The sequence below is a fragment of the Mus pahari genome, chromosome X, assembly GCF_900095145.1.
Source record: "Mus pahari chromosome X, PAHARI_EIJ_v1.1, whole genome shotgun sequence".
Classification (NCBI taxonomy): Eukaryota; Metazoa; Chordata; class Mammalia; order Rodentia; family Muridae; genus Mus; species Mus pahari.
Genome location: NC_034613.1, coordinates 80982511 through 80995480, shown reverse-complemented (window position 1 = coordinate 80995480; position 12970 = coordinate 80982511). Strand labels below are relative to the sequence as shown.

The 12970-nt window shown below is 40.8% G+C and overlaps 1 protein-coding gene across 1 annotated transcript in view; it reads left to right on the top strand.

The window, feature by feature from the left end:
* Eif2s3 (eukaryotic translation initiation factor 2 subunit gamma) overlaps positions 1 to 12970 on the top strand; it is a 20871-nt gene that overhangs the window by 4206 nt on the left and 3695 nt on the right. Inside the window, exons 5-11 of the mRNA XM_021187366.2 lie at positions 1369 to 1463; positions 2412 to 2570; positions 3541 to 3675; positions 7317 to 7411; positions 8438 to 8582; positions 10797 to 10966; positions 11674 to 11846. Of these exons, the coding sequence (XP_021043025.1) occupies positions 1369 to 1463; positions 2412 to 2570; positions 3541 to 3675; positions 7317 to 7411; positions 8438 to 8582; positions 10797 to 10966; positions 11674 to 11846 (972 nt within the window). The remainder of the gene's footprint in view (positions 1 to 1368; positions 1464 to 2411; positions 2571 to 3540; positions 3676 to 7316; positions 7412 to 8437; positions 8583 to 10796; positions 10967 to 11673; positions 11847 to 12970) is intronic.

The following is a 12970-nucleotide window of genomic DNA, read 5'->3' as shown; positions in this document are numbered from 1 at the left end:
GTAGACCAGGCTGGCCTCGAACTCAGAAATCCGCCTGCCTCTGCCTCCCAAGTGCTGGGATTAAAGGCATGTGCCATCACCGCCCAGCATGGTTTGGTTTTTATAGACAGGGTTTCTCTTTGTAGCCCTGGCTGTACTGGAACTCATTCTGTAGACCAGGCTGATCATGAACTCAAGAGATCTGCTTGCCTCTGCCTACTGAGTGCTAGGATTAAAGGTATTCACCACTATGCCTTTCAGGCAAGCTATTGTTAATGATTCTTTTTCTGTTTAAAATGGTGAAGTTTTGATCATTATGGATTTTGGCATTGATTTTGAAGCTTGGTTTTCTTTATCCAAATATTGGACTTAATTTTTTTTTTTTTTCTTTAACACCAGGACTTGCACCAAAGGCCCCATAATGCTAGCAGGCAAATGCTTTACCACTACTCTGTATTCCAGGGTCTGTTTTTACTGTTTAGGCATCCCCTTAAAATGTGTACTCTGGTCCTAGCACTCACTGGTCAGAGATAATTCTTGTCAAAGATTCTTCTTTTGTAAAGTGCAAGTGCTTTTTCTGTTTTGTGGGCCTTAAAGTCTCTGTCATAAGTATTTATCTCTGTTCTTCTATTACAGAAGCACACATAAACTGTATGTTCATGTGTGGGTTTGTGGTAGGCCAAATCTGAGGCCCATAGTTTTCTGATCCTTGATCCCAGTTTTAGATCATGGCAATGTGAGCATACATTTTTGTTCTTTTTAAAATTGTGACTCTGGGGCTAGAGAGATGACTCAGTAGCCAAGAAAATTTTTTTGCCTTTTAAAGTTTTTTGTTTTAAGATTTATTAATTTTACGTATGTGAGTACACTGTTGCTCTCTTCAGACACACCAGAAGAGGGCATCGGATCCCATTACAGATAGTTGTGAGCCACCATGTGGTTGCTGGGATTTGAACTCAGGACCTCTGGAAGAGCAGTCTTAACCTCTGAACTCTCTCCAGCACAGCCAGAAAACAGAAGAGAGATTAAAATAAGACATGAAAAATAATTCTTATAAAGTCATGACTGTGGGTACCATAACTTAAAGTCATGCTGTCTCTAACTTCAGGTGCAGGATTCCATTTTTCGGGGGAAGAGGTATTTTAGACAAAAAATTTTTTGAAATGAAAGTCCCCATTCTCTCTTTTTTTCATATTTATTATTCTTAATGATATGCGTGTGCTTGTCTGGTTGTGCGTACCTGTGTGCCAGAAGCACCAGGCCCAAAGTCTATAAACACCAAGTTTTACAGCCGTTCTATAACATTGAGAACTAGCTCCCATGTGATTTAATGTTAAGAAATGTAGAGTTTGTGTATGGTTTTGATTGATCGTATTTCTCAATCATCAGGCATGTTTCCTTTGTTGACTGTCCTGGCCATGATATTTTGATGGCTACTATGCTGAACGGCGCAGCGGTGATGGATGCAGCCCTTCTGTTGATAGGTAATATCATCAGAGTGGAGAACTAATCTGAGTGGAAGATTTCAGGAAGAACTAAAACCTTGGGAGGCCATGTCCATTATCTAAGTGAGGCATAAATAGAAATGTGACATGCAGGATGCCATTTCCTTCGAACATATCACAAACAACATACTAAGCAAAGGAGTCCTGGCCTTTATGGATTCTGAGAAGGCTTAGAGTGTCCTAAAAGGAATGTGGTGTGGTTTCTCATCTTATTTCCATTTAGAATTTGTGTTAAAGCATACGTATTATGGGTTGCCCCTCCATGTAGATGATTTATTTGTAGTAATTGCCATGGTCTGGTAAACATGTGAGTTTTCAGAGTTAAAGCTGTGTTTCCATGTGTGCTGTTAAGAGATTTGACAGGTATGAATGTGGTATTTTTAGGTATGCAAGAGGATATTGTACAGAACACATGAACAGACTGAGGGGGGTAGTTGTTAGCATGGTGAACAAAATTTACCCATTGTGCAATACTGTTGCTTGTCTTCACAGAACTCTTGTTTTAGGAGTAGCCTTGAGGTTAAGCCTCCTCATAAGAGCTGGTGTGTAACAGGACATACATAGACTACATTGAACTAGAAGTCCTAAGGAAAAGCTCTTGAAGACATTCTTGTTCATTGGAAGCTTCTTGCTTAGGAGTGTGAGGCTGCAGTGAGAGAAAATACAGGGTAAAGCAGAGTTGGTGGTAGGATATGTGCATAATGTAAATCTTACCAGTTTATCACATAAAGGGTACAACTCGGTGAGAGGAAGTACATTTAAAATTTCATCACCACAAAAGTGAACCTCCTGACTGTTCAATGGTCACTGCCCAATTCTACTCCCTTCAGCCCCTCCCAACTAGCAGTCTGCCTTCTGTTTTTGAAATTGAATGGTCTGGATATTTCTAGTCATCCTTATGCATGTTTTTTATTCTCTGTCAACTAGCTGGTAATGAATCATGCCCTCAGCCCCAGACTTCCGAACACCTGGCTGCCATAGAAATCATGAAACTCAAGCATATTTTGATCTTACAGAATAAANTTGATCTGGTAAAAGAAAGTCAGGCTAAGGAACAATATGAGCAAATCCTGGCATTTGTGCAAGGTAAGAAGCTCTAATGGCTATAATGGCTAATGCATCAGAGGGTCATTTGTAAATGTAGGTGGCGTATGTGTTGCTTTTTCTACTCCCTACTTGTTGGGGTCCTGATAAGATTGTAAATAGTATTTCTGCATTTAATGTACAAAGTTAAAACTAAAGGTATAGTTTGGAAATCAGATTAAGTGTTTTAAATCCTAAGAGCTTAGTGTGCATGTATACCTCAATGACAGGGTGCTTGCCTAGCATACACAGGACATTGAGTTCACATCACTGCCTTCCCAAAAAAAAAAAAATGCTTAGTGATAGTAAAATGAATAAAAGAATTTAAATACAGTCTTGTTACTGGGCCTCATGGCACATGTCTTTAATCCTAGCTTCCTAGAGGCACAGGAAGGTAGACCTCTGACTTCGGGGCCAGCTTGTTGGTGTGTATAGCTAGTTCCAGGCCAGCAAGAACTATATAAAGAGATCCTGTCTCAAAAACCAAACAGCAATCTTTACAGAGTTCCTTTCTTTTTTAACCTTTTCTTGTTGGGAATCCAGTTCTAATACGAGAAAGAATAATCCACTTTGATTAAAATCCATTTATTTTTTAGCTATTTCTTTGCCAGTTTGCTTGATGAAAAAATATATGTTCCAGCCAGTCTTTGATTATCAAAGAGTCTGTAATTTCCTCTTGACATTTATGGGAAGGTTAATTGTATGTTAGAAATCTTTTAGCGAGTAAAGTGTTTTCCCAGGAGTGTTCATGTTTTATTCCTTTAAACACAGCATTTTGCCTTTGTTAAATAGGCCCAGTGAAATAATTTTAGCAGTTTTCCCCTTAAAGGACAAATACTTCATTTTCAGGAGTTAAAGATAGAGTTGGTATGGAAATGTTTAGGCCTCTGTTAGTGCTAGTTACTTTATCTAGCGTATAAATCAAGTTTTGTAAAACCCAAGGATTTTGATCTTTTTGAAATTCCTTGTGTAGGAACCGTAGCAGAAGGGGCACCAATTATTCCAATTTCTGCTCAACTGAAGTACAATATTGAAGTTGTCTGTGAGTACATAGTGAAGAAAATACCAGTGCCCCCAAGAGACTTTACTTCAGAGCCCCGTCTCATTGGTAAGTGACAGGAGTCACAGTTAACTGGATTCTTCCGTGTTTCTTATTAGTATTTTCTCTTTCTGCAAAGGTGGTGTAAATCCATAAAACCTATTTGAAATAATGTCTTGAGATTATACTGCTGGTTGACAGAACTCTGAGTACAAAAGAAACCCTTTGTGCTGAATGTATGGTATTTTAGGTGACCAACATGGAATTTTAACGGATTACAAGCTGTTGAGATGGTACAGTTTCGATACAAATTATGTCATTGTACCATTTGCAGAAAAACCAATAGGCTTATCTTCACTGAGCTGTGGCTGCTGCTCAAAGTTGTAGGAACCTTTTCAAAGGCCTTTCCAGGTCTTTGTTTAGAGTTGTTTGTATGATTGTTGGGGAAAAGTTCTCTTGGGTGACAGAAGAATAAGTCATGTAGTCTTAGAATTGTTTTATTTTAAAAATAAACTTGTACTGTAGAAGCCATAAAACACAAAAGTTGTATATATAAAATACCAAGCATGGTAGCAAACACATGTAATGCCAGCACTTGGGAGGTATGTGAGTTTCTGGCAAAACTCACTTTAATCCGGTCTGGGTTCATCCTGAGAGGTGCGCTGGCTGAAATGGAATGTGCAAGAGGAAAATGAAAGCCTAGACAAGTTTCTGATCAAGGCTCTGAATTTTAATAACCGAACTCTGTTTAAATAACATGGAAAGATCTCCAGCCCGCCCTCCTAAGTCTTTGAAGTAGCCGGTGGCGGTCAGATCATAGGCGGGTCCAAGGGATTGTAGGCAGGTCCAAGGATCGAGGCGGGGGTGCCCGTTGACATAGGCGGTCCAAGGATGCTGCATTCTGGGAGATCTGGGGAGGTCCTCTCGGTGGCAACTCCAGTGGGCCTCAGCGCCTGTAGGGGGCTGGTGCTCTGAAGGAGAGTGATTAGTGTAACAAGGTAGGCTTGGCAGCAGCAAGGAGCTGGGAGACCCCAACATTTTTGCCCTTAATATTTAAAAAATACTTTGCTGGACTGGCACAAAATACATTTATACTCTATCGTCTTGCCCAGGAACCGTGGTGGCTGGCTGCCAAACCTGACGCAGATTTTTTTGAACTGATCTATAGTCTAGGGGTGGGACCAGGCAGCTAGGAGGAAGCTGGGTGCAAGGCTAGTCAGAATTTAATCTCACCACCAGGGGTTCTTTAGTAAATCCTTAATTATGCTGATTTTTTTGGGCCCAGCAGAAAAACCTGATTTGGGTGTTTCTGCCAAAGCAATACCACAATTCTCCTATTTTTAAGGCCTTGGTAAATACTAGAATATGAGCGTAACTTTTACAGGTATATTACTCTAAGCTATGTCCTGGGTTTGGCCCTGCCAGAGGCATTATTAACATGCGGATAGGATTTGTGTAATATATGATTGGAAATGCCAGGACTCTAGGAGGCTGAGTCTCTCTTTTTTTTTTTTTTCCTCTAGGTTTTTAGGCCTGATGTGAGTCACTACTAGAGTGGCAGTGGCATTTTCTCCCTATTAATTTTAGTTTTAGCCGAAGTTTTATAATGTAGCCAAATCATCAATGTTTTAATTGTCCAAATGACTCTTGCTAATATCCGAAATTTTATGCCTTTAACTGAACCAAGTCCAAATTCTCTGCAATTGAGCTTTAGTATTATTCCAATCAAAGGTTGTATTATAAGGTAATGGTGAGACACAAACAGAATGGAAGGAAGCATGACACTTAGTAGCTAGCCTAACCATGATATTTTTAACATCTTGCCCTAATGCCAGCACCACTTATTAAGGGCGTTAACTTTGGCCTCCAAATTTGTTTATAAAGAAAAATCAGACCAAACCACAATATATATGTTTTAATGCCAAAGGGTTTTTGTCACCACTCCATGCAGGGGGATGAGGCTGAATAGCACTGGCCGGGGCAGTCCGATCGTAGGCGGGTCCAAGGATTGAGGTGGGGACGAGTGCCCGTTGACTTAGGCAGTCCAAGGATGCTGCATTTTGGGAGATCTGGGGAGGTAGCAACTCTCCGGTGGGCCTCAGCGCCTGTAGGGGGCTGGTGCTCTGAAGGAGAGTGATTAGTGTAACAAGGTAAGCTTGGCAGCAGCAAGGAGCTAGGAGACCCCAACACAGGTAGACAAGTGGGTCTCTGTGAGGTCAAGGCTAACCCGTCTACAGGGTGAGTTCCAGTCAGTCAGGGCTACATGGTGAGAACCTTCCTCAAAAAATAATTAATTAATTAATTAAGTAATTAAATGGTGCACTGCGTGTACCCAAGTACAGTCTCTTGTATGCTTCATTGATTGACTTTTCTGGTGAAATTGGGGGTGCCCAAGGCCTCATACATGGCAAGCAAGGACAGTACCACCTCATGTACATCCAGTCTCCTCCTGTATGCCTTAAGGAATAATAGCTAATTTATTGTAAATGCTATGTAAATAGCTATGATGCATAGGGGATAATGGCCCTCGCCAAAAAAGGGTGTCAAGGGAAGACTTCTGTGCTCAATACATGATCCTTGGCTGGTTGAATTATACAGAACCCTTAGATGTGAACGGCAAGCCATAAGCCATGTATTTGTAGTGGTGAGTTTTTGCTGCCTGCCCAGGAACTGTCTTTGGACCTGTGAATGAAAGGCGCGCGCACACACATTATTAGCTTATTTTAACATGTCTTACTAGCTCAGTGGCTGGGCACTTCTTTTTTTTTTTTTTTTTTTTTTTTTAGATTTATTTATTTTATTTACATGAGCACACTGTTGCTATCTTTGGACACACCAGAAGAGGGTATCAGATCCCATTGCAGATAGCTGTGAGCCACCATGTGGTTGCTGGGAATTGAACTCAGGACTTCTGGAAGGGTAGTCAGTACTCCTAACCACTGAGCCATCTCTCCAGCCCCCGGCTGGACACTTCTAAATCTTCCTCAGCTAGCCTACCATTCCTTCCAGTACTCCTGGCTCAACTCCTTCTAAATCTACTTTTAACTTTGCTGCCGTGTTCCCTTCTGTGAAGCCCATCAGTCTTTGCTACCCAAGATGCTTTTGGGCGGCCCTTCCAGGACCACTTTCCCTTTCCTCCTACATTTCAGATAACCTCCCTTCTGCAACTCTAAATTGTTCTGTCCGTCTCTCTGGGGCCAAGGTGATTCTCTTCAATGCCGCCTCTGCTGCCGTCTCCTCCTCCTCCTCCTCTTCCTCCTTCACACAGCCACTACTTTTTTTCTTTAACAGTACACAGAACCCATCCCAGATCATTATATATAATTTTAACATTAGTTTCAAATGGTTGTATGATATTCCATGGTAGAGACCCTTTTATAGTATTGACATACTTAAATAAACCATCTTTTTGTTTTCTTTTTTTAAGATTTTATTTATTGTACATATATGAGTACACTAGTGTATCAGACACCAGAAGATGGTATCAGATTACATTACAGATGAATAAACCATCTTTTAATGAACTTTCAAGCTATTTCTTGGGTTTTTTGTTTGTTTGTTTGTTTTCTTGTTATAAGTAAGACTTCAAACATCAAAGCAATATCATTTGGTTGTTTTTAGAAAAGTTGACTTGGAAAATAATGTGTCATCTAAAGCTAAAATTGAAGTACATAGAAATGGCTTTAATTTGTTTTAAATTTTTCTTTTAGTCATCAGGTCATTTGATGTCAACAAACCTGGCTGTGAAGTCGATGACCTTAAGGGAGGTGTAGCTGGTGGTAGTATTCTAAAAGGAGTGTTAAAGGTAAATTGGATTTGACTTGTTACTCTGTATACTTGTTTATTGTGTGTATATGTGTGTAAGTGCCACAGTATATATAGGTAAAACAGCTTTTCAGGGGTTGACTCTTTCCATCATGGTGTCTCTGAGATTGAACTCATGTTATCAGGTTTGATGGTAAGATAAGCACCTTTATCCTCTGGGCCAGTTCATCAGACCACCCTTATCCTAATCTGCCTTCCAAGTGCTGGGACTAAAGGCATACACCACTATGCCCAGTGGGAAATGTTTTTTCCATGATGTCTAGTATTGGATATGGATTTGGTTTTGTCTTTGGAAGATGTGTGATCTCTAAATTTAAAGTTTTCCAGTGAATATGGAACATATTTTATGTGACAACAGGTTTATTTGGTACTTGGCAACACTTAGGTGGGAACTGATTTAAAATTTTTCTTTTAGATTTGTTTATTTCATAGACATGGGTGGTGGTTGTCTCCATCTTTCCAAGGAGGCCAGAAGAGGGTATTGAATCCCCTGGACCTTAGAGATGGTTCTGAGTTGTGAGCTGCCATGTGGGTGCTGAGAACTGGTCTCTGATCTTGTGCAGAAGTAGAACTGTAGAGCCATGTGGCACCTCCATGCCAGTTTTTTCCTTTAAAAAGAAAAGAAATAGCTGAGCATAGTAGTATATACCTTTAAGTATGGAGGGAGGCAGAAGCAGGCAGATGTCTTGAGTTCAAGGCCAGCCTGGTCTGTAGAGTGACTTCCAGGATACCTGGGGCTACACAGAGAAACCCTGTCTCGAAAAACATATATATGTGTGTTTTTTTTTTTTTTTTTAAAGTAATTTTGATCTGGCATGGTGGTGCACGGCTGGGACACAGAAGCAGACTGGTATCTGAATTCAAGGCCAGCTACTTCTACCTAGTGAGTTGCAGACCATAAAAGTAATAAGTAAATAAAAGTAATCTTTTTAGTTTTGTTATAACATTTGTATGCGAATAAACATGTATTGTTTTATAATTCTCCTTGCCAATTATGTGTTTACAGGTAGGCCAGGAGATAGAAGTCAGACCCGGTATTGTCTCCAAAGATAGTGAAGGAAAACTCATGTGTAAACCAATCTTTTCCAAAATTGTGTCACTTTTTGCGGAACATAATGATCTTCAATATGCTGCCCCAGGTGGTCTCATTGGTAAGGACTTTCCTTTTTTGTTTGTTTGTTGTGATTCATGGTACATTTCATAGGAAAGATCAAAGATAGAGTGTAAGGTTTGTTTTGTTTTTAACAGACTTTTATTTTTATGTGTATGAGTTTATTTGCATATATGTCTGTACAGCTTGTGTGTACCAATGCATCAGAGCAGTCTGAAGCTAGAGTTTCAGAGATGGTGTGCTGCCTTGTGAGTTCTAGGAGCCAAACCCAGCTTCTCTAGAAGAACACCAAGTGCTCTTAATTACTGCCATCTCTCTACCTCCCCTTTGGTTGTTTTTGTTGTCAGGAGGGAGGGTTGTTTTGGGGGTTTTTTTTTTTTGTTTTCTGGGGTCCTGGTTGGCCTCAGATTCACAAAGATCCATCTGCCTCTTTCTCCCAAGTACTAATATTAAAAGTATGTCATGTATATAAGTACACTGTAACTGTCTTCAGACACACCAAAAGAAGGCATGGGATCTCATTATAGATGGTTGTGAGCCACATGTGGTTGCTGGGAATTGAACTCAGGACCTCTGGAAGAGCAGTCAGTGCTCTTAACCACTGAGCCATCTCTCCAGCCCGTTTTAATTTTTGACATAGACTCTTGTCATATAATATATTTTTGGCTAGGCTGGTACTCAAGGCAACCCTCTTGGATCAGCTTACCAAGTGGTAGACTTACCAGGTGTGTACCATCAACCTGGCTTTATTGGTGCATCTTGAAATGTTTTAAACAGAAAGAACACATTTAGGGGCTGGCAATATGGCTAGGTAAAGATGCCTGCTCACTCATGCATCCACATTGCTAATGAACAATATTTTCAAAGTATATTTTGGTGGGAGATACTTAATAGAAACAATAATTATTTCTGGCTATTGTTTTGAAGTACTAGGATTTAGACCTAAAGTCTAGAACATGCTAGGCAGGCACTCTATCACTAAGATATAGCCCTCTTTGTCCTCTGTTTTCAAAATTAGATTACTATTTATTTTTACGTATGTGGGTTGTGTGTGTGCATGCAAATGCATGCCTAGTGCCCACAAAGGTCAGAAGAAGGCATTGAGTCCCCTGAGACTAAAGCTACAATGTGAACTGTCGTATGGGTGCTGGGAATTGAACCTGAATCCTCTGGAAAAGTAGCCAGTGCTCTTAAGTCACTGAGCCATCTCTTCAGCCTCACTCTTTCCTTTTAAGAAAGGAGCTCACAAGGTCACCCAGGCTGGCCTTGAACTCACTCCATTTCAGGCTGAGCTAGAACTTAAGGTCTTCCAGCCAATCCCGGGAATTTCTGGTCTAGGCATTGTGCCTGACATAGTAAGTTTGATGGCCTAGCACTCAAAACACTAGCTATATGTGCTTTGTTTCGGGAAATGTGGCTCAATGGTTAGGAATGTCACTGCTTTCGCAGAGGTCTGAATTTTTGAGCAGCTCTCAACCAGCTGTAACTCCAGCTCTAGGAGAGTCAGTACCTTCTTCTGGCACCACACTTAACCTACGCAGAGCCAAACACAGAGGTAAACATATACACATAGCTTAAATATAAAAAATAGGGCCTGAAGACATGAGATGGCTCCATGTTGAAAAGCACTGCTGCTCTTCCAGGGAACCCAGTTTCTAGGACAACTCACAAACTCTCTTTGCATGGTGTCTGTCACCCCTTCTGGCCTCTGTGGGAACTATATGCACGTGGTGCTCTCAGACACATCAAAACACAGGGGGAGGAAACCTTGTCTAAAAAATTTGAAGGGAGAATAAGAATCGTTTAAAAAGGCTTGTTCTAAATATTTTCACTGAAAATTTAAGTTTAAATGAAATCCCAGACAAAGGAAGTAGATCTCTGTAAGTTGGAGGCCGGCCTCACCTACATGTTAGGACCTTGTCTGAAAAAAAATGCTGCATACTGGTGGCGCATGCCTTTCATCCCAGCATTCAGGAGGCAGGAGCGGGCAGATATCCGAGTTCGAGGCCAGCCTGGTCTACAGAGCAAGTTTTAGGACAGCCAAGGGCTCCTGCACAGACAAAACAAAAAATTAAAACCTGTCTCAAAAAAACAAAAGCAAATTAAAATAGAACAAGTATTTTGTTACACTTACCATATGTGTATGAAAATTGAAGTATATGTAAAAGGGCGTCAGTTCTTAACTAGACTTTGAAGTAAATCATTCCAAGGATATTTTAGATAATAAGGCTGCATACATCTTATTTTATGTTAGGAGTTGGAACAAAGATCGACCCCACTTTGTGCCGAGCTGACAGAATGGTGGGACAAGTGCTTGGTGCAGTTGGAGCTTTACCTGAGATATTCACAGAACTGGAAATTTCCTATTTCCTGCTTAGACGTCTTCTGGGTGTACGTACTGAAGGAGACAAGAAAGCAGCAAAGGTATGTGCTTTGCATAACTCGTGTTTCTAAGGGGGATCCGCAGCAATGCTAGACTCAGCTTTGGTCTTTCATAGTTAATATGCAGTGAATGTGGGAGTTTGTTGACTTCCTTAAAAAAACAAAAAAACAGGGCTGGAGAGATGACTCAGTGGTTAAGAGCAGTGGCTGAAGTCCTGAGTTCAAGTCCCAGCAACCACATGGTGGCTCACAGCCATCTGTAATGGGATCTGATGCCCTCTTCTGGCATGCAGGAGTACATGTAAAACACTCACACATGAAATATAAATATATTTTTTAAATTAAAAATAAAAAATTTAAGAATAGCCGGAAGTAGCAGTACAAGCCTTTCCTCCCAGCACTTGGGAGGCAGAAGCAGGGAGCTCTCTGAGTTAAGGACCGCCAGGACCCTATAGGAAAAACCCTATAGTGGGAGGGGGATCAAGAACACCTCTGTGGCAGTCCTGTTGGTTTGTTTGTTTTTTAAATCCCCACCAAAACAGAAACTATTTGTTTGGCTTTTTGAGGCAGGGTCTCTCAAAGTAGCCCTGTCTGCCCTAGAACTCATTATGTTAATCAAGCTGGTCTCAAAGTCACAGAGCTCAGTCTGCCTGTGCCTCCTGAGGACCTGGCTAAAACTGTATGCCACCACGCTCTTCAGAAAGTGCTTTCTTATGTGTTGTCCCTCTTTTTCCAATTTATTTTCCTAGGTCCAAAAGCTGTCTAAGAATGAAGTGCTTATGGTCAACANAGGATCCCTGTCAACAGGAGGAAGAGTTAGTGCTGTCAAGGCTGATTTGGNCAAAATTGTTTTGACCAATCCTGTGTGCACAGAAGTAGGAGAAAAAATTGCCCTTAGCAGAAGAGTTGAGAAACACTGGCGGTAAGTTTTGTTCACTTTTGCCACTGTCTATTAAAGAGCTTAAGTTCTTGTTAGTGTATGTATGGAAAACAGTGACTTAGTTTCAGTGTGTGTGTGTGTGTGTGTGTGTGTGTGTGTGTGTGTGCGCGTGTGTACATGTGCACACATACCACAATATATATGTGGAGGTCAGAGAACAACTTCTCTAACGGGTAGTCAGGCTTAGTGATAAATGCCTTTATCTGCTGAGCAATCTTTATCAGTCTTGAACTTTATTTTTTGTTATTATTATTATTATTATTATTTTAATTCTTTAAGAGTTTTTTTTTTTTTTTAAGATTTATTTATTTATTATATGTAAGTACACTGTAACTGTCTTCAGACACTCCAGAAGAGGGCATCAGATCTCATTACAGATGGTTGTGAGTCACCATGTGGTTGCTGGGATTTGAACTCAGGACCTTCAGAAGAGCAGTCAGTACTCTTCACCCGCTGAGCCATCTTGCCAGCTCTATCCATAGCCAAGAAATTGAACATTGAAGCCAAGAGAATTATAGGGAGTTCAAGGCCAGCCTGGGCTTCATAGTTTATACCATTCTTCACTAGAGACTGAAATTCTATCTCAAAAGAACTAGTGAAGGCTAGGGAGATGGCTTAGCAATTAATTACTATGACTGTTCTTCCAGAGGACTCAAGTTTGATTCCCAGAACCCACATGACAGCTCAGGACTCTCTAAGTCTAGTTCCAAGGACTTCAACCCTCTCTTCTGACCATTGTGGGTACCAGGCAGACACATGGTGCATAGATATATATGTATGTAAAACACCCATAAACATGAAATAAATAAAAAGTGTTGGGGTAGGGGCTAGGCTGGAAAGATGGCTCTTGAGAGCACTGAGTTGCTCTTCCAGAGTTCCTGAGTTCAATTGCTATAGTGTCTCACAATTATAGAATGGGTTCTGGCGCCATCTTCTGGTGTATAGACATATATGCAGGCAGAACACTATGCATAATAAATGAATGTTTTAAAAATGTTAAAGCCGGGCGTGGTGGCGCACGCCTTTGATCCCAGCACTTGGGAGGCAGAGGCAGGCGAATTTCTGAGTTCGAGGCCAGCCTGGTCTACAGAGTGAGTTCCAGGACA